General features: G+C 40.8%; 1 protein-coding gene across 4 annotated transcripts in view; it reads right to left on the bottom strand.

Moving 5' to 3' along the window:
* Positions 1 to 1,646: 1,646 nt before the first annotated feature.
* BLNK (B cell linker) overlaps positions 1,647 to 27,389 on the bottom strand; it is an 82,442-nt gene continuing 56,699 nt past the window's right edge. For 2 of the 4 annotated variants that reach the window (XM_061402942.1, XM_061402943.1), the window contains 10 exons: positions 27,107 to 27,178; positions 15,133 to 15,205; positions 13,218 to 13,245; positions 12,377 to 12,419; positions 11,187 to 11,274; positions 10,420 to 10,451; positions 6,540 to 6,616; positions 5,657 to 5,740; positions 4,395 to 4,550; positions 1,647 to 2,036 (listed from right to left, as the gene is read on the bottom strand). In XM_061402942.1, coding sequence (XP_061258926.1) covers positions 1,917 to 2,036; positions 4,395 to 4,550; positions 5,657 to 5,740; positions 6,540 to 6,616; positions 10,420 to 10,451; positions 11,187 to 11,274; positions 12,377 to 12,419; positions 13,218 to 13,245; positions 15,133 to 15,205; positions 27,107 to 27,178 — 773 coding nt within the window. In that variant the 3' untranslated portion in view covers positions 1,647 to 1,916. The remainder of the gene's footprint in view (positions 2,037 to 4,394; positions 4,551 to 5,656; positions 5,741 to 6,539; positions 6,617 to 10,419; positions 10,452 to 11,186; positions 11,275 to 12,376; positions 12,420 to 13,217; positions 13,246 to 15,132; positions 15,206 to 27,106; positions 27,179 to 27,389) is intronic. The other 2 variants (XM_061402944.1, XM_061402945.1) reach the window with 1 other exon arrangement.

Genomic DNA, 27,389 nt, shown 5'->3' on the forward strand with positions numbered 1-27,389 from the left:
AGACAGAAAAAAGAATAAAGAAAAGCGGTCACACCACATACACAAAAATTAAAATGGATTATAAACCTAAATATAAGCAAAAACTATAAATCTTGTAGAAGTAAGATTTATGACCATTGTTTAGTCAAAGCCTTAGATATGACACCAAAATCACAAGTGAAAAAATGAGAGAAAAAAGATACCTCAGAGTTTTATTGGAAGACACTGTAAAGTTGATCTGTTTCACCTAGTTTGGATTAATACAGATTTGATTTCAATTTTCATTTTTTAAAAACTTTGCTCTACATAGCTTTATCTCTCCACCCCCAATGCTATTATTGTCATAGATTATAGCTTTATAAATTGTGTGCCCATCAAGGCAGATTTATAATTACTACTTTATGCATTTTTCTTTTAAATTAGAAGGGGAAAAAGTTACAAATAAAAATTACATAGTATTTTTTGTCTTTTATATTTACCTATGCTGGTGTTTGTATTTACATTTATCAGTTCTGTGTTTTCTTTGTGTAGAATTGCATTACTAAGTAGTATCGTTTAAACTCGAAGGACTTTATTTGGACAGCAGATCTGCTAGCAATGTTTACTTGAAAATGTGCTAACTTTTCCTTTTTGAAAACTAGTTTTGCTGAATATAGAATCCTTGAGTGGCAATTTTTTCTATGCAGAACTTCGACTATGTCATCTCACTGCCATTTGGCTTCCATGGTTTCTGACAAGAAATCAGCTGTTAATCTTATTGAGATCCCTTCATATGTGAAGAGTCACTTTGCTCTTGCTGCTTTCAGGATTCTCTGTCTTTCAATAGTTTGATTATGATATTCCCGGTTTTTTCCTTTTTTTTTTTTTTTTTTTTTTACAGTTTATCCTACTTGAAGTTCATGAAGCTTTTTGGGTTGGTAGACCTTTTATTTTTTGTAAATCAGATTGGGGGAGTTTTTATTATTCAAATATTCTTTCTGATGCTTTTTCTTCTCTGCTTCAGAGACTCACGTTTTGAATACACTACTATGCTTGATAGTGTTCCAGAGGTCTCTAAGGCTCTGTTCATTTCTCTGTTTATCTTTCTCTTCCTTAGTATAGACAGTGTTAATTGATTTATCTTTAAGCTCATGGATTCTTTCTTCTGCCTGCTCAGATCTGTTGCTGAGCCCCTCTAGTGAATTTTTCATGTCAGTTATTTTACTTTTCAACTCTATATATAAAGTTATAGAATGAACTTGCAGAAAGTCTGTATCTGTATACCTCTCTTGTTGGAATTTATGTTAATCTTGAGCTCAGAAAAAGGGGAAGGGAATGGCAACCAACTCCAGTTTTCTTGCCTGGAGAATTCCACGGACAGACCATGAGGTCGTAGAGAGTCAGACACAGCTGAGCAACTAACGCACACACACACACACAAAGGAACCATTACATCCCCCTTATCTGTACTTATGAATATCATACATTATTATTTTATTTTCTACATATTAAAATTTTAAACAGGACATAATTGTCAAGCACCGACAGTAGACACCCTAGTTACATTAGTGCACTGGGACTATTGTGGTGGCCTAAATTTTTAGCAGCTTTGTTTTATCCAAGAATATAATTTTCTTATTTTGGAAGTAAAGTGTTATTTTCTTACATGACCGAAAATACTTTACGCCTTTTTTTTTTTTTTTAAATAGAGACATTTATTTGGAGAATATTGGTAACATATTCTCAGCCTCACCAGATATTAACAGTTCATCAGTTCAGGCAATAGAACAAGTCCTTGTGAGCTTCTTATAAGGAAATCCACAGCTTCCTCATCTGTTTTATTACTGGATGATTCATAATCCAAAAATATGAACTTTGGGGGCTTTTTCCTTAAAAGTGGAAGTAGGGAAAATATCTGAAGCAATGATGTTGATGTCCTTTTAAAAATGTTTTTCAATTTACGAAACTTTAACTGCATATTTCAGTCTTGTGGAATCTTTTGTGTTATTCTGACTGTCAATAAGAACCAGGGGATTGTGTTGATGATTCTTGATCATTTCAGCAACACTTCCAAAGTACTAGAACAAGAAAACATAGATGAATTATACAGTGGAATTTGGAGAAGGAAATGGCAACCCACTCCAGCATTCTTGCCTTGAGAATCCCAGGGACGGGGGAGCCTGGTGGGCTGCCGTCTATGGGGTCGCACAGAGTTGGACACGACTGAAGCGACTTAGCAGCAGCACATTGGAGTTTATATTAACCTTGAGCTCTACTCCTCCCGTATTCTCCCACTCTTTCAGGTTAGTCAAAGTTACTATTCCCAGCTGACTACAAAAAAGACTAAATTAACAAAGGCCACAACCTTTGAGGTGTCAGACCCTGGCCAGTCAATAAGATTAAAAACACAACTGACATCCTCAATTAGTATAACTACTTAGAGAAATTACTTTGTTAAGTTATGCTGTAATATTTTGTTTTTTATTTAGCATCAAGTATAAAACTGTCATACATTGAATTTCTGTCTATCTTTATAAAACATAGACTGTTATGTTGCATGTCTTAGATACAAGGATTGATGTAATAAATTAATCTTAGAATTTAGTGTCAAGAGAGTTATTTCCCAGATTAATTCATGTTTTGTTTTTGTGTTCTTTTTTTTTAACAAGAAAAACTTTATAAACCCTCATATATCCATTTTTGCTTTAGCTCCTAATAAATTTAGAGCTAAATTAGTGTCTAATTAATAATGGAATTTCATGCGAAGCTCTATTACATACTTATTTTTCTGTATATTAATTTCTATTGTCTATTAGTTTTAATTTAAGGCTATCACAATTTTTTTCTGAAAAGTAATCAATGTTTTAAATGAAGGATATAATAAATGTAACACAGACCATGAAATGATATGCATCAATTATACAAAAGTGCTACAAGCTCGCAATTATCAAATAAAGCCTTTTAGGGTCATTTTTAAAAAAGTGATAATTGTTTTGCAACACTGCTATATAATTTAACAATAATCATCAATTGATTTTCTTTTAGTTTTTCATATAAAGATAAACATCTAGAATTAAAAATGTTTAAAGGCCTCATTAATTATTTGGATAACTTCCAAATATTATACATTAAATAAATATTCAGAATACTCATCAGTTTTTCAAATGAAACACCAGTTGTTTTCTAGATAACTGGCTCCTGAATACTAGGTCAGGGAGGAGAGGTAAGAGACAGAGGCTTTCAAGTACCTTTAGTCTTTATTTCTTACTTTCTCTTCATTTCCCCCTCCTGTACTTGCCAGTGAATTTTTTGTGATACTCATAAAGACATTCATTCTGTTTGTTTGGCACAGCATATTGTTAAACTGAATGCAGTTGGAGGCTAAATTTATGGACTAACAAACCAAGCAATGAAATAGCACAACCTCTTTGCAGTGAATTCCAAATGAAAAAGTGTGTTCTGAACCCAGGAAATATGGGAGAGAGTTGCTACACAAATAAGCACCTCACTCTGTCCTTATATACTCTTCTGAATATTTTTGAGTATTACTTTGTTGCAGTTTGGGGATTGAAATATTTGAAGTAGGGGGTTGAGCTGAGTTGAAATATATGAAGTAAGGAGTGGAGTTGAGGCCTTTTTGTGATAATTTTTGTTATTTAAAATACTTTTAATATCCCATATTTAAGATATAGCCTTTACACATATTTCTGATTTAATTGAATAAAGAATTGAGCATAACTTAGTTGCAGTTTCCCCTTAACACTCTTTTTTTCTGTCTACATTAATTCAGTGTATTTGAAATAGTCACACATGGACCAAAAAACAATGTGTTTGATAACTCAAAATCCATGGTCAATAAAATAAAGCAAATATAGCATATCAAAGCAATAAAATACTCAATATATATCCACATAATGCTGAAACAGTTGCAAAAAAGTTAATCATGTAGTTATTTTTTCTACCCCAAAATATTCAAACACAAAGACAGACTTTTTAAGATGTCCACATGCTTAATATCATATAACCAAAGTTTTCATGTTTCAATTCAAATTTTCAGTATCTGTGACAAATAATATTTTTATTATAGATAATTTAAGTAAATGTTTTAAAGGACTGTCATATTTCTAGATGCTAGTATAATAATATGTGTTTACTATTATTATATGTGTTTATGTGTTTATCTTAATATCCATAGGCCAGATATCTGGGGAGTAGGGTGACACTCTGGTCTATTCATTCTGGGATAGGGATGAAGATTCTTTAAGCCAAGAAGAATCATTGTTTACCAGAGTTTTCTAGCAGGACAAGGAAGTCCAAAGCCCCTCTAAGAGCTCAAAATTTATCTGAGAGTATTTCAGGACCACTAAAAAGGACAGCTCCTGCATCCACCTTAAAGCCTTTTACAGAAGTATTGGATTAGAAGAGAAATTACTGACCTCTTCACCAGTTTTCTTTCGGCCCAAAGCATATTGTTTTGTTGCTTCAATAAATCGCACAGGTATATTATATACTCTCTTATTAAAAAATACAACTAATGTATATGGCTGTTTGGAATCATGGCCAGAGCTCTTCCGAATAAGAAATGATCCATCCTGTTTATTAAAAGAATAAGATTAGTGTTAACTTGTATTTCCATAGGTTAAAAATCAGCTTATGAAAATACCTATCAGTTCAGTTCAGTCGCTCAGTCGCGTCCGACTCTTTGCGACCCCATGAATCGCAGCACGCCAGGCCTCCCTGCCCATCACCAACTCCCAGAGTTCACTCAGACTCACATCCATCGAGTCAGTGATGCCATCCAGCCATCTCATCCTCTGTCGTCCCCTTCTCCTCCTGCCCCCAATCCCTCGGTAATTATTTAGGTATATGATTTTTATTATTGATTAGAACTTGTTTTATTTTCTAAGAAAATACTTCAGTAAAATATATACTTATAGAAAACTCTGAATGAGGTCAGTGCTAGCTTTTTGAGGCACTGAAGATACTAAATTTATAGGATCTGGAAATGTGTGAAGAGACACATTAAGGTCAAATCTAAGGGGCACTCTTGAACTAGGAACCATGTTCACAAGTTACCTATGAATAATAAAACATATCAGACAAATTCTATTCAAAAGCACTGTAAGAAGAAAGAAGACATTGGGAACCAAAACATTTCAACTGATAGCACATGGAACTCTGCTCAGTGTTATGTGGCAGCCTGGGTGGGAGGGGAGTTTATGAGATAACGGATACATGTATATGTATCCATATATCTATATGTATGGCTGAGTCCCTTCACTGTTCACCTGTAACTATCACAACATTATTTGTTGATCAATTGTACCCCAATACAAAATAAAAAGTTTAAAAAAATGTAACATGGCATTCCAAATTTAATTAAATATCTTTAAAAATATTATAGAATCATAAATTCAAAAATTATGAACAAAAAGTGGACAAAAAACAGCAAAGAAAAATACAATGAGTTGATTAAACTCAGGAAAGAAGTTGAAGAGAAAGCAAAACTATCTCAGAAATGAAGAAGAAATTATAAGGAGGGCATGGCAACCCACTCCAGTATTCTTGCCTGGAGAATCCCCATGGACAGAGGAACCTGGCAGTCCATGGGGTTGCAGAGAGTTGGACAAGCACACATCATCAGGGTGACAACTGTGCCAATATAGGCTGAGGACAGAATATGAGATTTAAAACAGACCTTGTTTGATCTGTATAATGCCTCTTCGGCTGACTTTCGATCACAGGCACCAGCATACCATGGTTTACAGTGAACATCCGCTTCCTGTGAATGAGAAGGCATTGTTAAGCATGAGATGGCACTTCAATGACACTGTAGTTTCTGGGCACTAGAAACAAAGTTTGCATCACCAGAAAGACCTAACTACATTTGGACCAGTAATCTGAAAATGAGTTTTATGCTTTTGCTCAGCCACAAGGATTACATAATTTTCCCATTTGGCCTTAGGGGCTGGACTTAATAATACTTGAACGTAAGAACTAAGTCCTGCCAGATTCCTGAACCATTTATTCCTTTCTCCTAAATAAGTTACCATCTCCCTTTCTATTATGATCTTATTGTTGTTGCTATGTGGACTATTCTGTAATTTACAAAGCATGTTTACAAATATTATCTTATTTGATTCTTATAACCACTTTGAAGGCAAGATAAATATCTGCCATCATCCTTATTTTAAATTTGAGAAAGCTTAGAGACTCGCCCTTTCTCTGTCTTTTTTTAAAACTGCTATTTTATGTGTTTTAATATCATATGCCTCCACAGATCTATTCTGAGAAAATTACATAGTTTAAATAGAATCTATGTGAGAGGGAGAACAATAAAAACAGCACACTTCTTTGCTAGTTTTGAAGAAGCACCAATGGTTATTTATGGCATCCAGAATACAAATTAGAATAAATAGAGCAATGTCTTAACAATTGGGGGGGAAAAGTGTATTCTGTACCCATCAGCAAATGACAACTCACAAGCCAACTTAAAATAGAATCTGTTCTCAAGTTTCACTTCCAAATCTCTCTTATAAGAAGGCATGCCCTTTCCTGCAGTTTATGAGTTCATTTCATACCTGTTCTGACAAACTAGAGTTAGATGAAAAGCTGGGTAGTGGGCCATCCACGGTTGGGCTTCCCCCTTCTGGAAATCCTGAAAAGGGTTTGAAAAGTCAGTGGATCCTGTTATATCTCGATCAGTTACTATGCCTGTATGTCAACACTGTGCTGGGTGCTGCAAGGAGCACACACACTGACAAATCACACACATGAAAAATCACACACACCAAAAGATCCTTAAGAGTATTGCTTCTCAGAGTGTGGCCTGAGGACCCTGGAGATCCCCAAGATTCTTTCAGGGGATTTGCAAGGTCTTTTCTAAATACATATCTCTGTGAAGCCCAATTTTCTTCGTATACTTCAACCGGTAAAAGACACTGTAACAGGTTGAATGTAGACGCAGATTTGAGAATTCGGCTGTGTCTGTTACTGCAGGCATTTAAGAAATTTTAAAAGTGTAAAGCGATGCCACTTCTCACTAAATCTTTTTTTAAATATAATTTTTTCATAGAAATATGTTACTTATATTAACATGTAATAAGTTTAATATTTTTTAAATGGGTTTAATTTTTTAAATGTCTTTTAATTAATACATTAAATATTACTAGAAAGAAACACATAAACCATAGTTCTTTGGGTCTGCAATGCTTTTAAGAGTGTTAGAATGGTCCTGAGGTCAAAATGATTGAGAATTGCTGCCTTAAATACAAACTCCATCTAAATGTGGAGACATGAAGTGGAGAAAATACTTGGCTGTATTCATTCATTCAAAAGCTTTGGGAATATACAGCAGTCAACAAAACAGCAAAATATCCCTCCCTCCTCGAGCTTAAACTTTAATGGAATGAGATAGACAATAAAGATATAAGTAAACATACATATAATATTACAGACTCATAGTGCTATGAAGAATAGACAGGGGAGCAGGTGGCGGATAGCTTTGGGCAAGTAGTATGTTTATATAGACAGGTCAGGGAGACTTCACTGAGGTGCACTTGGGTAAGATCTGCAGTTGGAGAGGGAGCAGGCATGTGTATATCTCAAGGAAGGATGTTCCAGGTATAGGAAACAGTGAATGCAAGGGCCTGGCAAATTTGAGGAATAGAGAGGGAGCCACTGTGCCTGGAGTGCAGTGAGAAAAGGGGACAAGAATAAGGAATGAAGTCAGACAGGAGGTGGGGAAGGAGCAAGGTTTGTGGGGCTCCTGGGACACTTAACATGACTTGAGCTTTAACGAGCATGGCATGGGAAGCTTTTGGAGGGTTTTGAACCGAATAGTAAAATTGTCTGCCTGTCTTTTAATAAGGTCACTCTGGCTCTAGGGCTGAAAATAGAGAGAAGGGGGTAAGAACAGAGAGAGGAGACCAATTGAGTGTTGCAAACCCAGACAGGAGATGATGGTGCCTTGAAGCAGATAATATCAGTGGGAGTAGCAACAGTGATTGGATTCTGAACATATTTTGAAGGAACAGTTGAAAGGAGTGTGAAGAAAGCAAGCGAAGAGTCATGGGTGACTAAGGTTTTGACCAGAGCAACGAGAGTCGTCCTTCCTTAGGAGGGAAAGTCTGCAGGAAAAACAGGATTAGATGAACCAAGTGCTTCAGATAAAAGTGTCCTGGATGTTCAAAGGTGAGAGCCACCATTGTTAACAGGAGGGAGCAGTGTGGCAGGCCCAGCAAGGTTAGGTATGAAGGAAAGCTGTCTTCTAACAGGTGGGGACAATATTCCCAGATGGGAGCACCATAAGAGGTGGTCACGTGCTTCTAAGGTACATAGTACAAGGTGGCTAAGGGTTTCCACAGTTTGGGCAGCCAAGGGAGTTCCAGGCTGACATTTTCTGATCCCTGGATATACGCTAAAACGAGTCTTAGCTCATTTTCCCCTCACATGTGCCCTATGTAGGAGGAGCTCTCAGACCCTGTTTTATAGATAAGGTCTTCCTTGGCCACTGCAGCCCTCACTGCCTCCATTCCTCTCTGTGCCCACCCCCTGCCACTTTGCTTCATTTTTCTTTACCGTATGACTTATCTAGTTGTTTATTTTTCCTATCTCCTCCAGTAGAATAGAAGCTCCATAAGGGAGGGACTCATTTGTTTTGTTCACTGCTGTAGCCCCTGTGTCTACAATCAGTTCAGTTCAGTCACTCAGTCATGTCCGACTCTTTGCAACCCCATAAACTACAGCATGCCAGGCCTCCCTGTCCATCACCAACTCCCGGAGTTTACTCAAACTCATGTCCATTGAGTCGGTGATGCCATACAGCCATCTCATCCTCTGTTGTCCCCTTCTCCTCTCGCCTTCAATCTTTCCCAGCATCAGGGTCTTTTCAAATGAGTCAGTTCTTCACATCAGGTGGCCAAAGGATTGGAGTTTCAGCTTCAGCATCAGAAACTAAGTCCTGAATATTCATTGGAAGGACTGATGCTGAAGCTGAAACTCCAATTCTTTGGCCACCTGATGCGAAGAACTGACTCATTTGAAAAGACCCTGATGCTGGGAAAGATTGAAGGCGAGAGGAGAAGGGGACAACAGAGGATGAGATGGCTGTATGGCATCACCAACTCAATGGACATGAGTTTGAGTAAACTCCGGGAGTTGGTGATGGACAGGGAGGCCTGTGGGATCTCCTTGTAGTCCAAGGGACTGTCAAGAGTCTTCTTCAACACCACAGTTCAAAAGCATCAATTCTTCGGCACTCAGCTTTCTTTATAGTCCAACTCTCACATCCATACATGACTACTGGAAAAACCATAGCCTTGACTAGATGGACCTTTGTTGGAAAAGTAATGTCTCTTCTTTTTAATATGCTGTCTAGGTTGGTCATAACTTTTCTCCCAAGGAGCAAGTGTCTTTTAATTTCATGGCTGCAGTCACCATCTACAGTGATTTTGGAGCCCCCCAAAAATAAAGTCTCTCACTGTTTCCATTGTTTCCCCATCTATTTGCCATGAAGTGATGGGACCAGATGACATGATCTTAGTTTTCTGAATGTTGAGTCTAGAATAGTGCCTGGCATATGGCAGATGGTCAATAAGTATTTGCCAATTGAAAGAATGACTTGGGTTAAAAAACATTAAAGAGTATAATAAAACTTTACATAGTAAAAAAAATAATTCTATAGCTACACCATTTCACTTTGTGTTCAGAATTTTAGAAAAGTTATATTTTGTTTCATTTATTTAAGATGAATCAACATCCAGTTAAAACCTAGTGAACAGATTTATGTTTATTTAAACACATGTAAATGTTGTATACAATAATTATTCTCTTTATTTAAATGTATCAAATCTTGAATACTTTGGAATATTTTTCAAATTATCCATGTCAGGAAGGGTTTTGTTTTGTGTTTTCATTTTTTTTCCTAGATTAAGTAGAAAGCAAATCAAGGTTTGGGTAATTGTGTTCTGTGAGCCTGACTTCATATATTTTTAGGGTATTGTATTATTTGCCTTGGGAAAATTATTCAGATATTTGCTAAATCTTTTCATGGTACCTTTTATAGATACATTTTATAATCTTTAAAAGGTATTTTAGATTTAATTTAAATATCATTTATTGAAGACCTTCTATGTACCAGGCACAACATGTTGTTTTACTTAATCATCTTATTTTGAAAATAGTTATATTGTTGTTGTGAAAAAAATTAAATAAATGATGATCAATAAAATACTCAATCAAAACTAAAAAGGAAAAAAGTAAGAATGATCCCAAATCTATTTACTTTTCAGAACAGCTCTATGAAATAAGCGTTCTTGGCCCCATTTTACAGATGAAGAAACAAGCTGGAGAGGATACTCCACTGGAAGAGGCAGTATTTCCCTGGAGCCCTGGGTGGATACGTGAAGAGCCAACTCACACAATACTTGATACTGCTCTTCATGCCTTCATTGTACTTACTTGGCAGAGGTATGGGTTTTTGATGAACCGCCCTGAAAGGAAGAAATTCAGCTTAATTAAAGGGCAATGCACAAGATGAATAAGTTTGACTTTTTGTTTGCACTGAAGATACTCTGAACAGGTGCATCACAAAGGATCAACAGAAAGAACCAATAAAACACATCTAAAGACAGGAGAGGCACTACAGCCTTCAAGAGAAGTCAGATTATTCCCTTTAGTTTCTTTAAAAGAAGGAGGGTTAGCTTGTGTTAGATTTTACTTCAGTCCAATCATTAACCGAAATATTAGTTAAGTCTCTGTGATTCTAAGCAGTTCTTTTAAAGTTGTTGCCTACTTAACATTTTTTAAAAATTTAATTGCAAAGCTGCTGCTGCTGCCGCTGCTGCTAGGTCACTTCAGTCGTGCGACCTATGGGGTCTGTGCGACCCCACAGACGGCAGCCCACCAGGCTCCCCGCTCCCTGGGATTCTCCAGGCAAGAATACTGGAGTGGGTTGCCATTTCCTTCTCCAATGCATGAAAGTGAAAAGTGAAAGTGAAGTCATTCAGTCATATCCGACTCTTTGCGACCCCATGGACTGCAGCCTACCAGGCTCCTCCATCCATGGGATTTTCCAGGCAAGAGTACTGGAGTGGGGTGCCATTGCCTTCTCCAATAGCAAAGCAATAAAATACTAAATCTTTACTGATCACTATTAGCCAGTGTTTCTGTGCAGTATGACAATGCAGGTGTTAAGGAAACTTATTTTTAAAGGAAAAGATTCTTACTTCTGGGCAGGAGGAGGAAACACTGGTGACTGCATATTTTCTTGTCTGTGACTAGATCCCCGGTGGCGTTCAGCAGGTATAGGTTTTTCTGCATTAAGAAAATGATCATATTAGGATTAGAATGAAATGTCTGTCCCCATGCCCAAAGCCAGTATCAACCGAGAAGAACTGAGTTTGGTCAAATGTCTTCCCATGAGCAAGTCTTTCACCAAGAAGCTCTGAAGCCATGAAGTTTGCTCAGAGTTGTACTTACTTCCTGTAGAGGCTCACCCTAAGGCTTCACTATCCCTCCAAGCTCCCCGCTCAGCAGGCATGGAAGACCATAAGGAATGGAAGGATAGCAAGCCAAAAGCATCAAAGGAAAGGCAGAAGAAAGCAAGACAACAGGAAAGGAGTCTGGAGGAAAGATGTGGGAAATGATGGAAAAGACCAAGCAGAGCAATGAAAGCAGGCAGGTGAGTCGTAATGCACATTCAAAAAATGTCTACCATCCATCGTCAGAGACAGGTATGCCCGTGTTAACTCAGGAAATGGTAGCTTTTAACATTGAGTACCTTCAAGTGTGGAATTAGATGGGTACAGAGCTTTAGTTTCTATGTAGTGTTTTAGGTCTTGAGATTATGAATGATTCTTCTGGGTTTTTCCTCCCAGTATTTTTCAAATTCAAATTTTTTAAAATGGGAAAGTTCTAATAGAAAGTATACATGGTTATGATAAAGGAAAGGAAGCATTTGAAGGTGTACTAAGAAGATAGATATTTGAACTCAGGAAACATTATTTTGAAAACTTAGCAAAAGAACTTGTTCAAACAAACAGATTTTTTAAAATTTCATTACTTAACTTAGCCATTAATTCTGAGACATTTGAATGGTTCTAAATCAGTCTGCACACACCTATGTAAGGTTGTGGTGCAGTTTCTGGCAAGTCACATCTGTCTACAGACAGGCAGGTTTGGGGCATGTCGACTGTGGCCTTCTGCACAGATGTAGCTTGGCAAGCCCAGGTCCTGATCAGCTTTGCTACTCACTACTCATGGCAAAATAAAGACTGTTCTGTTTAAAAATTGAGTTTTATGTTTACAGTTGCCTTATAAATAATGAAAGAAATTTTAGAAATATATTTATATACAAATTTTTAATCAAAGTAACTTTTAGAGGACATGCTCTTCCATCAAAGTAATATAGATTTACCTTCACAAACACTTGAGGCATTCTGTTGAGAGGCAACTGGAGTCTATTAAAAAAAAAAAAAAGGTAAGGATCCTCAATACAGTGATATATGGAAATAAAAGTCAAAACAATATTATTAAAATAAATACTGGGGAGAGTATTTCTTTGATGCATGGCTTTTCTTTCAATGACGAGAACAACCATTAAAAACACACAGTCCCCAGCTCAACCTTTGCATCAAGTGACAATGGACCAGAAGTGTGTCATGGAAGGAGCAGTGTCACTTTGGTGTGGGGTCTGCCCAGTCTGTCAGCAGGGCTGGTGGAAGGCATGGCCCCCCAGCAGCTGCTGGGCAATAGTGCCTGTGCAGTGGAAATCTGGCATCTGGCTTAAGTTTCAGAACCCCACTGTCTTGGTGTTTGTGGTTGTAAATGTCAGGCTACAGTGTAGATACTAGATCAAGATGGCTTCCTTAAATAGTGGGCTGGCTCAGGTTCCCCACGTTCTGGCCAGAATATGAGTGTAGTCAGGACTGTGTGCCTGATGTACAGTTGTCAGTCATTAGCTCCCAGGCCAGGTAGGGAAGCAGACCCAGGGCCTCCCAAGGGGAAGGCAGAGGTCACAGGAGGCAGGGAGCCTGGCCTCTGCAGCCACTTACTCAGTGAAGCCACAGGCTTCCTGGAGGATAGGACCCTCCCATCTTCCCTGCCTAACTGAGGATTCCAAGATTCTCTTGGACTGTCCAGGCAGCAACAAGATTGCTGTGTTCCTCTTAGCTGAAAGCATTGTCAACTTTAAATAAAGGGATACAAATGAACAATGCAGGAAATATGAAGCACATTTAAACACAGAATTAACTTACTGTCTTCAGTGGCATAGCTGTTTTCTTCCTGGGGGATAAAAAGAGATTGACTTTGTTAAAACAGCAGAGATAAAGAGGAGCTGACGACTTATCATTTTACTCTCAAATACAAACTAGAATAATGAAAGTGATACAAGTCTGTAAGAAGATGATCCATGAAGGGCAGAGAGGGGCAGAAACAGGATTCAGTCATGATCTTCTGAACCTCAGATAGCGTCCGCTGACAGATGGCCAAGGGGTTAATGGGGATAAACAGGAGAGCCAGTTGCCAGGGAGTCAAGATAACTGAGCTCTTGTTCCAGTTCTGCAACTAATTACTCTGTGACCTCAGGCCTCTCTCTTGGCTGTGAGGGCCAGTCTGGGCTTTAGTTTCCTCATCTGTAATGTAAAGACCACAAATAGTATTTTCAAAGGTGCATGGAGATCCCTCCCTTCCCCCAACAGCACCCCAGGGCTACTGTCTGGGGAAGGAGGGTGAAGACGTGAGGGTGGCCAAGCAGGTGTGTTTGGCAGCCAGCGCCTCGCCACACCACTCCAAACAGATAAACCCGAGACAAATGATGTGTTTGAGAACCACTGCAACCTCTGGTCCTGAGGGTTCTTGCATGAGCTAACGTACCAGTTTGTCTTAGTTCAGTAGAGACTGGACTCTAATGTGCCATGTACTTAGTTGCTCCGTCATTTCTGAGTCTTTGTAACCCCATGGACTGTAGCTTGCCAGGCTCACCTGTCCGTGGGGGTTCTCCAGGCAAGAATACTGGAGTGGGTTGCCATGCCCTCCTACAGGGGATCGTCCCAATCCAGGGATCAAACCCAGGTCTGCATTACAGGCAGATTCTTAACCATCTGAGCCACAAGGGAAGCTAAGGCTTTATAATTGTCATCTGCATTTATTCTAAATACTGGCTTTCTCTCTGTCTCTCACTTTGATTCAGCTGAGAGCTGGAAGATTGGGGGAAGGATACTAACAATTCCCAAGTGCCTCTAAGACACCTGGTATTGGGTTAGAGTATTCACATGTTATTTAAACCTCACACTCTCCTTTTTAAATGGGTATTTTTATTACATTTTAGAGATTAGTAGACTATGTAACTTGTCTGAAGTGATAAAACTGAGCCAAGAGAGAAGTGTGCAGAGTTTTGCTTAATAAACCTCTGAAATTAAAAGCTTCTTTGCTTTACTCAAAGGCAGAATTAAGACTATAACCATGCAGGCCAGCCTTGGACAGATTTAAGTGTGTGTTTAAAATAGCCTGTTGAGCCAATATGACATTATTGGGTCACTGTTTGTAGTATTAACACATTACAGTACTCACCCAACAGTTTACAAAGTTCTTCTAAGTTCAGTGAGAAAGAATGACCCTCTCATCTCCATTTGAAAGGAGCCTTAGCAGTGTTGCTTTGACTGAACACCCAGTACATGCTGCTCTGTGTACACATTTATTTACAGATCACTAACTACTTGGAAGAGAAGCCAAGGAGTAGAAAGTAGGAATGAAACCTGCTTGTGGGTCTTAAAATTATTCAAGCTCTGGAGCTTCTGTTTTGCGGAGCACAAGCCAGTGAGCTCAAGATTTAACTGACAGCGTATGGGAGGAAAGACTACTAGTTTTTGATGTCAGCAGGGGCACCCGAAGTCCAGCTTGAAGCATGCCTTGGATATGGAGATGAGTAGGGCGGGAGGGTCTCATCTCCACACTCCAGGAGCACACCTATTGTAATGTTAGGCGTGCCTGCATCTGAGCTTGGGCAGGTGTGCCCTTCTGAGTGAAAAGAGCAGAAAGACACCTGCCCCTCTTTGGCCCCCAGATACTCAGGCAGGACTCCTTTGTGGATTCCAGGCAGGCCGCGTACAGCAGTGATAGAGACCAGTCACTGCAATCACACAGAGTTGCTTCTCTGCAACAGGAACTTACCCGGCCCTGGGCAGTGGTGATGGTGCAGCAGGTAAAGAAGTTGACTTGGAGTCCCAGGCTCCACTCTTGCGACCTGCACAGACATATACACAAGTCAGTCTGGTCCCGATGGCACAGCGAGCTGGCCTTGCTGGCAGGCTCCAAAAGACATGTGCATTTTTTGTTGCTTTCAGTTAAGCATATATAGTATTACATTGAAGTTTGAGGGGGAAACCTATCATAGGCAAAGGTAATGAAATACTTTTTAAAATGCCAGTTTATAAGCTCAGAACTGGGGTGTTAATTAGGAGCTCCCATTCTAACATTGCTAAATGACCTCTCCTTGACCCTATGGGACAAGTTAAGAACCTCTGATTCTGTGGGCTCAGTGAGAGCTCACAAGGGTTCATATGGGGGGGGGCGGGCTCACACTTGCATCTATAATCACTGCACATATGTGCACACCAGAGATGCCCAGAGTCAGAGGGACACAGACCCACCACTCCTGATCACACCTGGAGATACCGATCATTCCTAACTGTGCATACTTGCACAGTACACACACATCACCTCACATTTGGAGGACACTTATTCATCCATGTGCATTCTCAGGGCCTTTACCCATTGCACAAATAGACACATTGAGAGAAGCAGCAAGCTGTTACCGAAATCTCATCTTCTGAAGCCACAAAAGGGGCCCAAAAGGCCTTGTCCACCGTGCCCACTTTCCTTCTCCCTACTTGACCATCATTATGAGAGTGGAAGGTGAGAGACTGGACAGTGAGCAGGCCTGGAAGGGGAGAGGCCAGAGTAAGCCAGCCCCTCAGCATCTCCTGGCTGCCTTCTCTCAGGCCGATATTCACCTGCATGGACATTACTGCTCGGGGACATGAAGGCTCTCTATTGAATTAAGTTGAACTGAATAAATATTTTAATTAAGAACCTACGACATTTACAAGTTCACAGTTCCTATTGGACTTAAAGGGGATAAGCTATAAATGTAGGTTGGACTTGCCCTCAGTCTGTATTGTTTGAGTTTGCAAGATAAAGCACACATAAGTAAACGGTGAGGGGATAATCTATTACTAAGAATTATTGAGAGCCTGGTATGCGTAAAGCACTTGGAAGTACTATGTTAGTTGCTGTGGAAGAGCTGAGTAGGCCTCTGCCTTCTCAGAATTTACAAGGGAAGACAAAGGCACCCCATGCCACCTCATCAGACAGGACCACCTATTCCAAACACAAAAAAAGGGGGTAAGGCCTTGAAAAGTATTAAATGCAGATGTCATAAAGTTCATTCTCAGATACTTCACTAGAGTCCTTCAGGCTCTCACTCAGAGCCCATTGACTCTCTTTCTACACACAGTCCTTACAAAAGGGCTAATTTCCATAAGCTCTCACCAGTGGCATCTGCAAAAAGAAAGGCCCCTCCCATGTAACTCTTACTTAGATGTAACCTGACCCTGACATGATTTTTCTAAAACACTTTGAAAAAGAAGCTACACTTGAAATTTTTAACATTTCCTGTGGCAATAAAGAAAATATCAATATCAACTGACTATGTAGTAGTATGAGTCCAACTGTGCTTCATTAGCTAGGGCATCAAGTTGATATTGCTCTTCAAATTCTCAATATTTAAGATTGACACTGTGAGTGGGAGGTGCTTTCTCTGTGAAATACCCTTGTCTTGACTACCTAAATTTCAAGGGACTTTTACACATTCCTACGTTCAAAAGTCACAGCTCTCCTGTTTGTTCCTCATTGAATGTGCTATAAATGAAGGCGTTTGCAGTTAAGGTGAGATCTGCCCACATCCAAGGGGGAAAAGAAAAAATTGACATTGTGAAAATACCCTTGGCTACTCATAGATGTTGATGGAAGGTTTCGGTGAAGAGATTAAAAAAAAAAAAAAACAACCTTGCCTGAAAAATAAAGAAGTAGAAAGAAGTCTAAGTCAGAATTTCCTCCCAGCGGTCCCCTCTCTTTTTAAAAGCCAAGGGCTCACTTGGCCTGGGCATGTTATTGTTGTCATATCTACTGTCTGGCTTCTCTACTAAGCTTCCCTTACTTTCATATCTGCAAACAGTCAGACAGCATCTTCCTTTCCCCTTCCCTCCTTGTAAATAACTTCTGTGATCAAAGGAGAGGGCGGGGCAGGTTGCCTGTCCTCCGTGCTGGTGGAGTCCAGTATGAGCTCTGGCCTTGTATCAGGAAGACACAGCTCCAGTTATTTCTCTGCCACCAAACTGGCTATGTGACCTCTTACAAGTCACCATTCCTCAGTTTACCCCTCTGTGAGATGGGAATGCCACTAGCTACTTTATCTAACACAGAGTTGTTGTGCTTAGGTAATAGGGTAACAATCCCCATGGCCCAGCAGGTAAAGAATCCACCTGCAATGCAGGAGATGCCGGAGACTAGGGTTTGACCCCTGAGTTGGGACGATCCCATGGAGGAGGGCGTGGCAATCCACTCCAGTATTCTTGCCTGAAGAATCCCATAGACAGAGGAGCCTGGCGGGCTACAGTCCATGGGGTCGCAAAAGTTGGACACAACTGAAGCGACTTAGCACACACATGCACAAACATGTAGAGAATTAACCAGATTCCCAGCTGGTGCTGTACTCGCATGCTAAGTTGCTTCAGTCGTGTCCAACTCTTTGCAACCCCATGGACTGTAGCCCTTTGTCCCATGGACAGAAGAGCCTGGTGGGCTACAGTCCATGGGGTTGCAAAGAGTCAGACATGACTTAGCAGCTGGGCAATCACTAAGCAAAGTAAAACTATTGCTGGAAAGGGATTGAAAGTATTTGATGGTCAAAAACATTGAGTAAAGTGAAAGGAGTGAGATGGAAAAGACTACACATTATATGACTCCATCTGTGTGAATGTTCATAAAAGATAACTCTATAGCAAAAGAAAGCAGATCAGAATACCCAGGGCTGAGCATGGGAACATCACTGACCAAAAATGGGCGTCAAGGCTTTTTTGGAGTTGGGGTGGAATTTCTAAAATGGATTCTAGTGTTGGTTACAACACTCTGCAAATGTGATGATTTACAAAAACCATTGAATTATACATGTAAAATGAATGAGTTTTATGACTTAGGCTAGTTATAACTCATAAAGGATCTCAGTAAATATGATTATTGCTATTTTCATCGTATCCTCTTGTAATCAACCACTGCAGTGTCTCTAGATGCTGGACACTGGGCCAGGTACTAGAGCCTCCCATAAGATCAAAGGGAGTGAACAGGGACTCAGAGAGGTTAAGGGGAAGGTCCATTGCTGAAAACTAAGGCTATTTGTGTTGAAAGCCCAGGCTGGCAGTATCCTCTCTAGTCAAAATCTCATAATGTTCCTCTGGGGGCATGATTGGGCTGTCAGACTCACTTGCTGCTTCTCCCTGTTGTGGGGAAAGATTAGTGAAATAGAGGAGTGCTTTTGCGGATGCCCATGGGAGGATGGAAAATCACTCCTCCAAGGCCAGTGACCCTTCCTGTCACTCTGGCTGAAGTCAGACCCTTGGGCATGGCTCGGGAGGGACAACATCATACCCTCCTTACTGCCAGGATCCCCACTTCCTGGTAAAGCTGAATTCTTGGTTGGAAAACTCCAAGGCAGAAATGGGGGATGCAGTAGAGAGAGATGCGTCCAAAGCATACTAACAAAAGAGAAAAATCAGCTCTGTTTAAATCACAGTGAGCGAAAAGTTATGCTAATTTAAAATTTTTTATTTATTTATTTGCTTTCTCTAGGTCTTAGTTGCGGCATGCAAGATCTTCAGTTGTGGCACGCAAAATCTTTAGTTGTGGCATGTGGGATCTAGTTCCCTGACCAAGGATCAAACCTAAGCCCCCTGCACTAGGAGATCAGAGTCTTAGTCACTGGATCACAAGGGAAGTCCCTATGTTAATGTTTGACTTAACAGCACAAGCTTTGCATAAGCTGCTGGTTACTAAGTTTTCTTAACTGGGAAAGAATTTACCCTTAGTTTTTCCTTCTACCACATGTATTTTACATTGTTCATACTGTTCATGGGGTTCTCAAGGCAAGAATGCTGAAGTGGTTTTCCATTCCCTTCTCCAGTGGACCACGTTTTGTCAGAACTCTCCATCATGACCCATCCATCTTGAGTGGCCCTACACGCCATCACTCATAGTTTCATTGAGTTAGACAAGAGTGAACATCAACATTTTAGGAATCAATGAACTAAAATGAACTGGAATGGGCAAATTTAATTCAGATGACCATTATATCTACTACTGTGTGCAAGAATGCCTTAGAGGAAATGGAGTAGCCTTCATAGTCAACAAAAGAGTTGGAAATGCAGTACTTGAGTGCAATCTCAAAAGCAACAGAAAGATCTCTGTTTGTTTCCAAGGCAGGTCATTCAATATCACAGTAATCCAAGTCTATGCCCCAACCAGTAATGCTGAAGAAGCTGGAGTTGAACAGTTCTATGAAGACCTACAAGATCTTCAGGAACTAACACCCAAAAAAGATGTCTTTTTCATCATAGGGGACTGGAGTGCAAAAGTAGGAAGTCAAGAGATAGCTGGAGTAACAGGCAAATTTGGCCTTGGAGTACAGACTGAAGCAGGGCAAAGACTAACAGAGTTTTGTCAAGAGAATGCACTGGTCATAGCAAACACCCTCTTGCAACAACACAAGAGAAGACTCTACACATGGACATCACCAGATGGTCAATACCAAAACCAGGTTGATTATATTCTTTGCAGCCAAAGATGGAGAACCTCTATACAGTCAGCAAAAACAAGACTGGGAGCTAACTGTAGCTCAGATCATGAACTCCTTATTGAAAAATTCAGACTTAAATTGAAGAAAGTAGGGAAAACCACTAGACCATTCAGATATGACCTAAATAAAATCCCTAAAGACTACACAGTGGAAGTGAGAAATAGACTCAAGGGATTAGAACTGACAGACAGAGTGCCTGAAGAACTATGGACAGAGGTTCGTGACATTATACAGGAGGCAGGGATCAAGACCATCCCCAAGAAAAAGAAATGCAAAAAGGCACAGTGGTTTTCTGAGGAGGCCTTACAGATAGCTAAGAAAAGAAGAAAAGCTATAGGCAAAGGAGAAAAGGAAAGATACACCCATTTGAATGCAGAGTTCCAAAGAATAGCAAGGAGAGATAAGAAAGTCTTCCTCAGTGATCAATGCTAAGAAATGGAGGAAAACAATAGAATGGAAAGACTAGAGATCTCTTCAAGAAAAGTAGAGATACCAAGGGAATATTTCATGCAAAATGGAATGTCCTCAATAAAGGACAGAAATGGTATGGACCTAACAGAAGCAGAAGATATTAAGAAGAGGCGACAAAAATACACAGAAGAGCTATTCAAAAAAGATCTTCATGACCCAGATAACCACGATGGTGTGATCACTCACCTAGAGCCAGACATCCTGGAATGTGAAGTCCAAGTGGGCCTTAGGAAGCATCACTACAAACTAAGGTAGTGGAGGTGATGGAATTCCAGTTGAGTTATTTCAAATCCTAAAAGATGATGCTGTGGAAGTGTGGCACTCAATATGCCAACAAATTTTGAACACCTCAGCAGTGGTCACAGGACTGGAAAAGGTCAGTTTTCATTCCAATCCCAAAGAATGTTCAAACTCCTGCACTGCACTCATCTCACACACTAGCAAAGTAAGCTCAAAGTTCTCCAAGCCAGGCTTCAACAGTACTTGAACCGTGAATTTCCAGATGCTCAAGCTGGATTTAGAAAAGCCAAAGGAATCAGAGATCAAATTGCCAACATCTGTTGGATCATGGAAAAAGCAAGAGAGTTCCAGAGAAAGATCTACTTCTGCTTTATTGATTATCCCAATGCCTTTGACTGTGTGGATCACAACAAACTGTGGAAAATTCTTCAAGAGATGGGAATACCAGACCATCTCACTTGCCTCTTGAGAAACCTGTATGCAGGTCAACAAGCAACAGTTAGAACCTGACATGGAAGAACAGACTGCTTCCAAATTGGGAAAGGTGTATGTCAAGGCTGTATATTGTCACCCTGCTTATTTAACTTATATGCAGGGTACATCATGTGAAATGCTGGGCTGGAAGAAGCACAAGCTGGAATCAAGATTGCCAGGAGAAATATCAATAACCTCAGATATGCAAATGACACCACCCTTATGGCTGAAAGGAAGATGAACTAAAGAGCCTCTTGATGAAAGTGAAAGAGGAGAGTAAAAAGACTCAGCATTCAGAAAACTAAGATCATGGCATCTGGTCCCATCATTTCATGGCAATGGAGAATGCCATGGCATGGGGAAACAATGGAAATAGTGAGAGACTTTATTTTTGGGGGGCTCCAAAATCACTACAGATGGTGACCGCAGCCATGAAATTAAAAGACAATTGCTCTTTGGAAGAAAAGCTATGAGCAACTTAGACAGCATATTAAAAAGCAGAGGCATTATTTTGCCAACAAAGGTCTGTCTAGTCAAAGCTATGGTTTTTTCCAGTAGTCATGTATGGATGTGAGAGTTGGACTATAAAGAAAGCTGAGAGCCAAAGAACTGATGCTTTTGAACTGTGGTGTTGGAGAAGACTCTTGACAGTCCCTTGGACTACAAGGAGATCCAACCAGTCAATCCTAAAGGAAATCAGTCCTGAATATTCATTGGAAGGACTGATGCTGAAGCTGAAACTCCAATACTTTGGCCACCTGATGCAAAGAACTGACTCTTTGGAAAAGACCCTGATGGTGGGAAAGATTGAAGGCAGGAGGAGAAGGGGACCACAGAGGATGAGATGGTTGGATGGCATCACCGACTTGATGGACATGAGTTTGAGCAAGTTCTGGGAGTTGGTGATGGACAGGAAAGCCTGGAGTGCTGCAGTCCATGGGGTTGAAAAGAGTTGGACATGGCTGAGCAACTGAACTGAACCAAACTGAACATGTATTTTATGAATCATCCTTTATTCTGTTTTACATACCATGTTGTTAAATTTCCCTATTCTTAATAATCCAGTGTTGACATTGTAAGCCTTTGGGATTTAATCTCTTTTAGCTGTTATAGGCATCCTATATATATCGTTAGTGGAGCTTGCACACTAGCTGAAGCATCCTATACTCTCACGCACTGCTTGAATTCTTACAAAATACAAAAAGACATTGTATTTAACAACTTCAGAACAATTTGGGCTACAGGTAAAATTCAACTTGCACACTAGCAAGGAATTGTAAATTCCAAAACTCTGCTCACTGCACCCCCCCCAATTTTAGGAAATAAGGAAATAAGAATATTTTAAAATGCAGTTTTCTTAGAGGATGCTCAGAAATACATGCCTTGAGTACCATCTTCTGACAAAAACTACAAAATCAACCAGAGCTCGAACCACCTTCTAAATGCACATTTAGAGATAAATCACAATGGGCGACAGTCTTTCAGTTTGTTTAGACCAGTGGTTCTGAATGGGGAGTGATTTTGTCTCCCTCCTCCAGGCAGTGACTGGAGACATCTTTGCCAATCACTGTTGAGGAAGGGGGTATACTGGCATCTAGTGGGCAGGGGCTAGAGATGCTGAACAGCCCTCAATGCACAGGACAGCCCCCACAAGAATCACCTAGCCCCAAGTGCCAACTGTGCTGAGGCTGGAAAAACGTGATTTAGAGTAAAACTTTATATGGAAAGAAAGGAACACTTCCCTAAGATGTGCACAGGCTGCTCTACCATACGGTCTTGAATTAAGGCAGGTTGAACAAGTGATTCTGGACAATAATAATCATGATAAATCACAAAGAGCTTGTATTTTATGTATGAGTCATATCTTTTTACTCATTTAATGCTCACAATATCCTGAGGCATAGGTGCCATTTTCTCCTTAATTTTTTCAGTAGGGGAAATAGACAGGGGGATTACTTAGCTTGCTTGAAGGCTAGTACCTAGTGAGTGTCAGAGCCAAGGCTTGGACTCTCTGGCTTTGGAGTCTGGGCTAAGTCCCACTACTGTGCTTCCCAGGATGGAACGCCGAGAGAGAGAGAGCCTGCCTTTGCGCCTAATCCAGTGTGTGATCCTTGACCAGCACCTTACTAGCCATCAAAGAGCCAAGAGCAACATTAACCAGAAACAAGTGTCAGGCTTCCCTTATAGCTCAGTTGGTAAAGAATCCACCTGCAATGCAGGAGACTCCAGTTCAATTACTGGGTCAGGAAGATCCACTGGAGAAGGGATAGGCTACCCACTCCAGTATTCTGCAGTGTGGGAGACTTGGGTTCGATCCCTGGGTTGGGAAGATCCCCTGGAAAAGGGAAAGGCTACCCACTTAGTATTCTGGCCTGGAGAACTCCATGGACTGTATAGTCCTGGACACAACTGAGCGACTTTCACTTTCAAGTGTCATGGTGGGGTACTTTGATAGGGACACCTGAAACCTTAGCACTGTCATGATGCCTATAGGGCATGTTCTGAAGCCTTTAAAGGACAATGGTTCAATTATTCAAAGACATAGGCCAGGAGTCTGGTTATTCATTTTACAAAAATCATCTCTGAAAACTATACTGTTTGCATACTCAGAAACTCCCTCTAACTGTTCAGGTTTGTTCCTTAAGTTAACTTACTTTCTTCCTCCTCCTGAACTTTCTTCTGTCTATATCCAACAGTCATTTAACCAAGAAATTATTTTCTTGTTCAAGTTTGGTTTCTGCATCTGATGCCTCTAGTGATAAAATTTAGCTATACCAGATTAATGTAAAACTAATGAATAGTAAATCCAGTGGGCTAATGCCTTTATAATCAGATCAGATCAGTTGCTCAGTCGTGTCCGACTCTTTGCGACCCCATGAATCACAGCACGCCAGGCCTCCCTGTTCATCACCAACTCCCGGAGTTCACCCAGACTCACGTTCATCGAGTCAGTGATGCCATCCAGCCATCTCATCCTCTGTCGTCCCCTTCTCCTCTTGCCCCCAATCCCTCCCAGCATCAGAATCTTTTCCAATGAGTCAACTCTTCGCATGAGGTGGCCAAAGTACTGGAGTTTCAGCTTTAGCATCATTCCTTCCAAAGAAATCCCAGGGCTGATCTCCTTCACAATGGACTGGTTGGATCTCCTTGCAGTTCAAGGGACTCTCAAGAGTCTTCTCCAACACCACAGTTCAAAAGCATCAACTCTTCGGCACTCAGCCTTCTTCACAGTCCAACTCTCACATCCATACATGACCACAGGAAAAACCATAGCCTTGACTAGATGAACCTTTGTTGGCAAAGTAATGTCTCTGCTTTTGAATATGCTATCTAGGTTGGTCACAACTTTCCTTCCAAGGAGTAAGCATCTTTTATAATGGGGCCATATAATTCCTTAAAGACAGTCAGAGTTGGGGGGCTCAATTGCTCTCAATCAACTGACCCACCTACCATTTCAGCACCTGCTCTGAGCCAGGACCTGTCTAGGCCCTAGAAACACAAGTATGAGCAAGACATGGAGCTAAGAGTCTTACAGGAAAGACAGAGATCTCAGGAAGGATCAGGGGATAAACGGGAAGTGCAGGGTACATAGGTGTGCACACCAAGGGGATCTAGCCCACTGTGGTATCAGGAAAGGCCTCCTGTGTCAGCAATACTAAGGCAGTGTCTTCAAGGAGCTTGCAACATACTTAGGGAGATTAGACTGAGACCCAAAGCAATTGGAGAATAGGTGCGGGCTGAGTATAAGTGGGATGAGACTTATGGCAAAGAAAAGCTCTCTAAGGGCTAAAAAACATAGGAGGTTTCCAAGAGGGGAGACTTCAAGCTGGACTTTGAAGGATGTGTAGGGTTTGGTGTCATAAAAATGAGAACACAAACAAATGCCAGAAGGCAGGACCCATGAAACATAGGCTGATTGGAGTATCAGGTGTGTTTTAGGAAGAAAACGTCCATGTAAGGCAAGAAGAGCATTTTAAGATGTAAGTGCCAGAGAGTATTAAACTATTGTTCTAAAGGAGTGCTTAAACTTTCATTTATCTGTTTCAATGAAACATTTTCTCTTCCAGTAATGAAGGCTCTTCTCCTGAGTTATTACAGGTCAGGAGTCTCTATTTCAGTTGGGAAGAAAGCAACCTCTCCACGACGTTTTAGGTCGGTGTGTTGACATTTGTTCCCAGGAATGAAGATGAGCTGGATGACTCTGACCACTATGCTGCAAGTATAAAGAGCTTGCGGGTTCTGAGGGTGAGGAGAAGTAAGAACTTGTGAAGAGGGTGAGCAATTGCACAGGAAATGAGTCTAGGAAAACCTACTAAAAATACTCCTCTTTCATTTTCTCTCAAGGACCATGTCACTGAAAGCAGAGGTCAGTCTCCCAATCTCTGTGTTGAGCCTTCAGGTCTGGGAGAGAAGGGAGTGTGTGTGTGTGTGTGTGTGTGTGTGTTGGGCACACAGTTGGGGAGAGGTTAAGGAGGAATGCTGTGGAGGAGGCTCCTACATCTCTCTGTGCTGTAATAGGGTGAGGCTATGGGCATTACTCAGCACTGTGGGTCTCAGTCTGGGAGTTGCCAGAGCCTACAGGAGAAGAAGGTCCCTTGGAGAAGCAAATGGCAACCCATTCCAGTATTCTTGCCTGGAAAATTCCATGACCAGAGGAGCCTGGTGGGCTACAGTTCATGGGGTCACAAAAGAGTTGGACACGACTGAGTGACTAAACAACAGCAACAGGAGACACTTAGGAACCGCTGAGAGTTCATGGTTTGTGTAGGGATGACATGGTAAAAGCTGTGTAATGCGATGAAGCTAGCAACATTTGGAAGGGTCAGAAGCTCATCTCAGTGACTGAGGAAAGAGCCTAGAGGCGAGGATGTGCTTAGTGGACACTGTAAGACAGAAGGTATGAAGTGTTAAAGAAAGCCTGGTTAAGGTGGTGACAACTAAAATAGAAGAGCTCCTGCTGCTGCTAAGTCGCTTCAGTCGTGTCTGACTCTGTGCAACCCCATAGACGGCAGCCCACCAGGCTCCCCCGTCCCTGGGATTCTCCAGGCAAGAACACTGGAGTGGGTTGCCATTTCCTTCTCCAATGCATGAAAGTGAAAAGTGAAAGTGAAGTGGCTCAGTTGTGTCCGACTCTTAGCAACCCCATGGACTGCAGCCTATCAGGCTCCTCCATCCATGGGATTTTCCAGGCAAGAGTACTGGAGTGGGTTGCCATTGCTTTCTCCAAAATAGAAGAGCAAATTCAGGAAAAAAGCAATAGGATTGGGAAAGAGCACAAGCACGCTGAGACATGGAGCCCGGAGGCTGACGTGTAAAGAGGAATAGCAATGCCCAAAGGGTAGGAGTGATGGATGCATTGAGCTTGTGGTGGTGGGAAGGAAGAAGGGTTAAGTTTGGGCACCAGATGGTCATTAGCTTAGACCACCAAAGTGAATACAGGAGAATGGATACACCCAAAAGACGTGAAAAATAATGGTCTATTGAGCACCTACTGTATGCCAGGCACTTAAGAATTTCCCACTCACATTTTCAGAATTCTCCTGTCTCAGGGCTTGGGCTGTTATCTCCATTTACACATGAGGAAATGTGATGCTTGGAGAGGTGAAGTACAGACCCAGTGTGATACAGTTGAGAAGGGGGAGCACTGGAATGCCTGGCTCAGAACCCAAGTTCTTAACCTGCACAATATTCTGCAAGAAGAGCAGAGGGCTGAGGCTGACCCATGCAGGCTTCCTCAGTCAGGGGAGGGGAAGAGGAGGAGAAACCAGTGAAGTGCTCAGAGAGGTCAGATGAAGACCAGGACGTGTCTGTTGGAGACGCAGGGACATGGGGACAAGGGTCCCTCACACAGGTGCCACCACACAGAGGATGAACACGAGAAGTCTCTGTTGCTACTTATGAAGACATTTGGAAATACAAGGGATTGTTTCATAATATTTGCTCTGAGTTGTTTATCCTATTTAGAGTGGATTGAAAGCCAAATCCCCAAATGTAATCATTTCACAATAAACAAACAAACAAAAAAAACACCAACTCATGTGTATATTCTACCTGGAGCTGTCCCTGGAGGAGAGGCTGACTTGGAGGAGTTATTCGGCTTGATTGATCTATTCACCATGGGAGCTGAAACACACAATCATATATATATATATATATATATATATTAGGGTTATATGTATATATTGTAGATACAGTCTACTGATGGAGATTTACACTTATGGAAAAATGCATGGTAGAAATAATGGGCTAGACCGGATAATTTGCAAAGAATGGAAGACACGCTTAATTAAGCCCACAAGCCATTAAAAGTAGTCTTTTCAGAAGAAAAAAAGAA

Source organism: Bos javanicus, chromosome 26 (assembly GCF_032452875.1).
Source record: "Bos javanicus breed banteng chromosome 26, ARS-OSU_banteng_1.0, whole genome shotgun sequence".
In the NCBI taxonomy this organism is placed as follows: domain Eukaryota; kingdom Metazoa; phylum Chordata; class Mammalia; order Artiodactyla; family Bovidae; genus Bos; species Bos javanicus.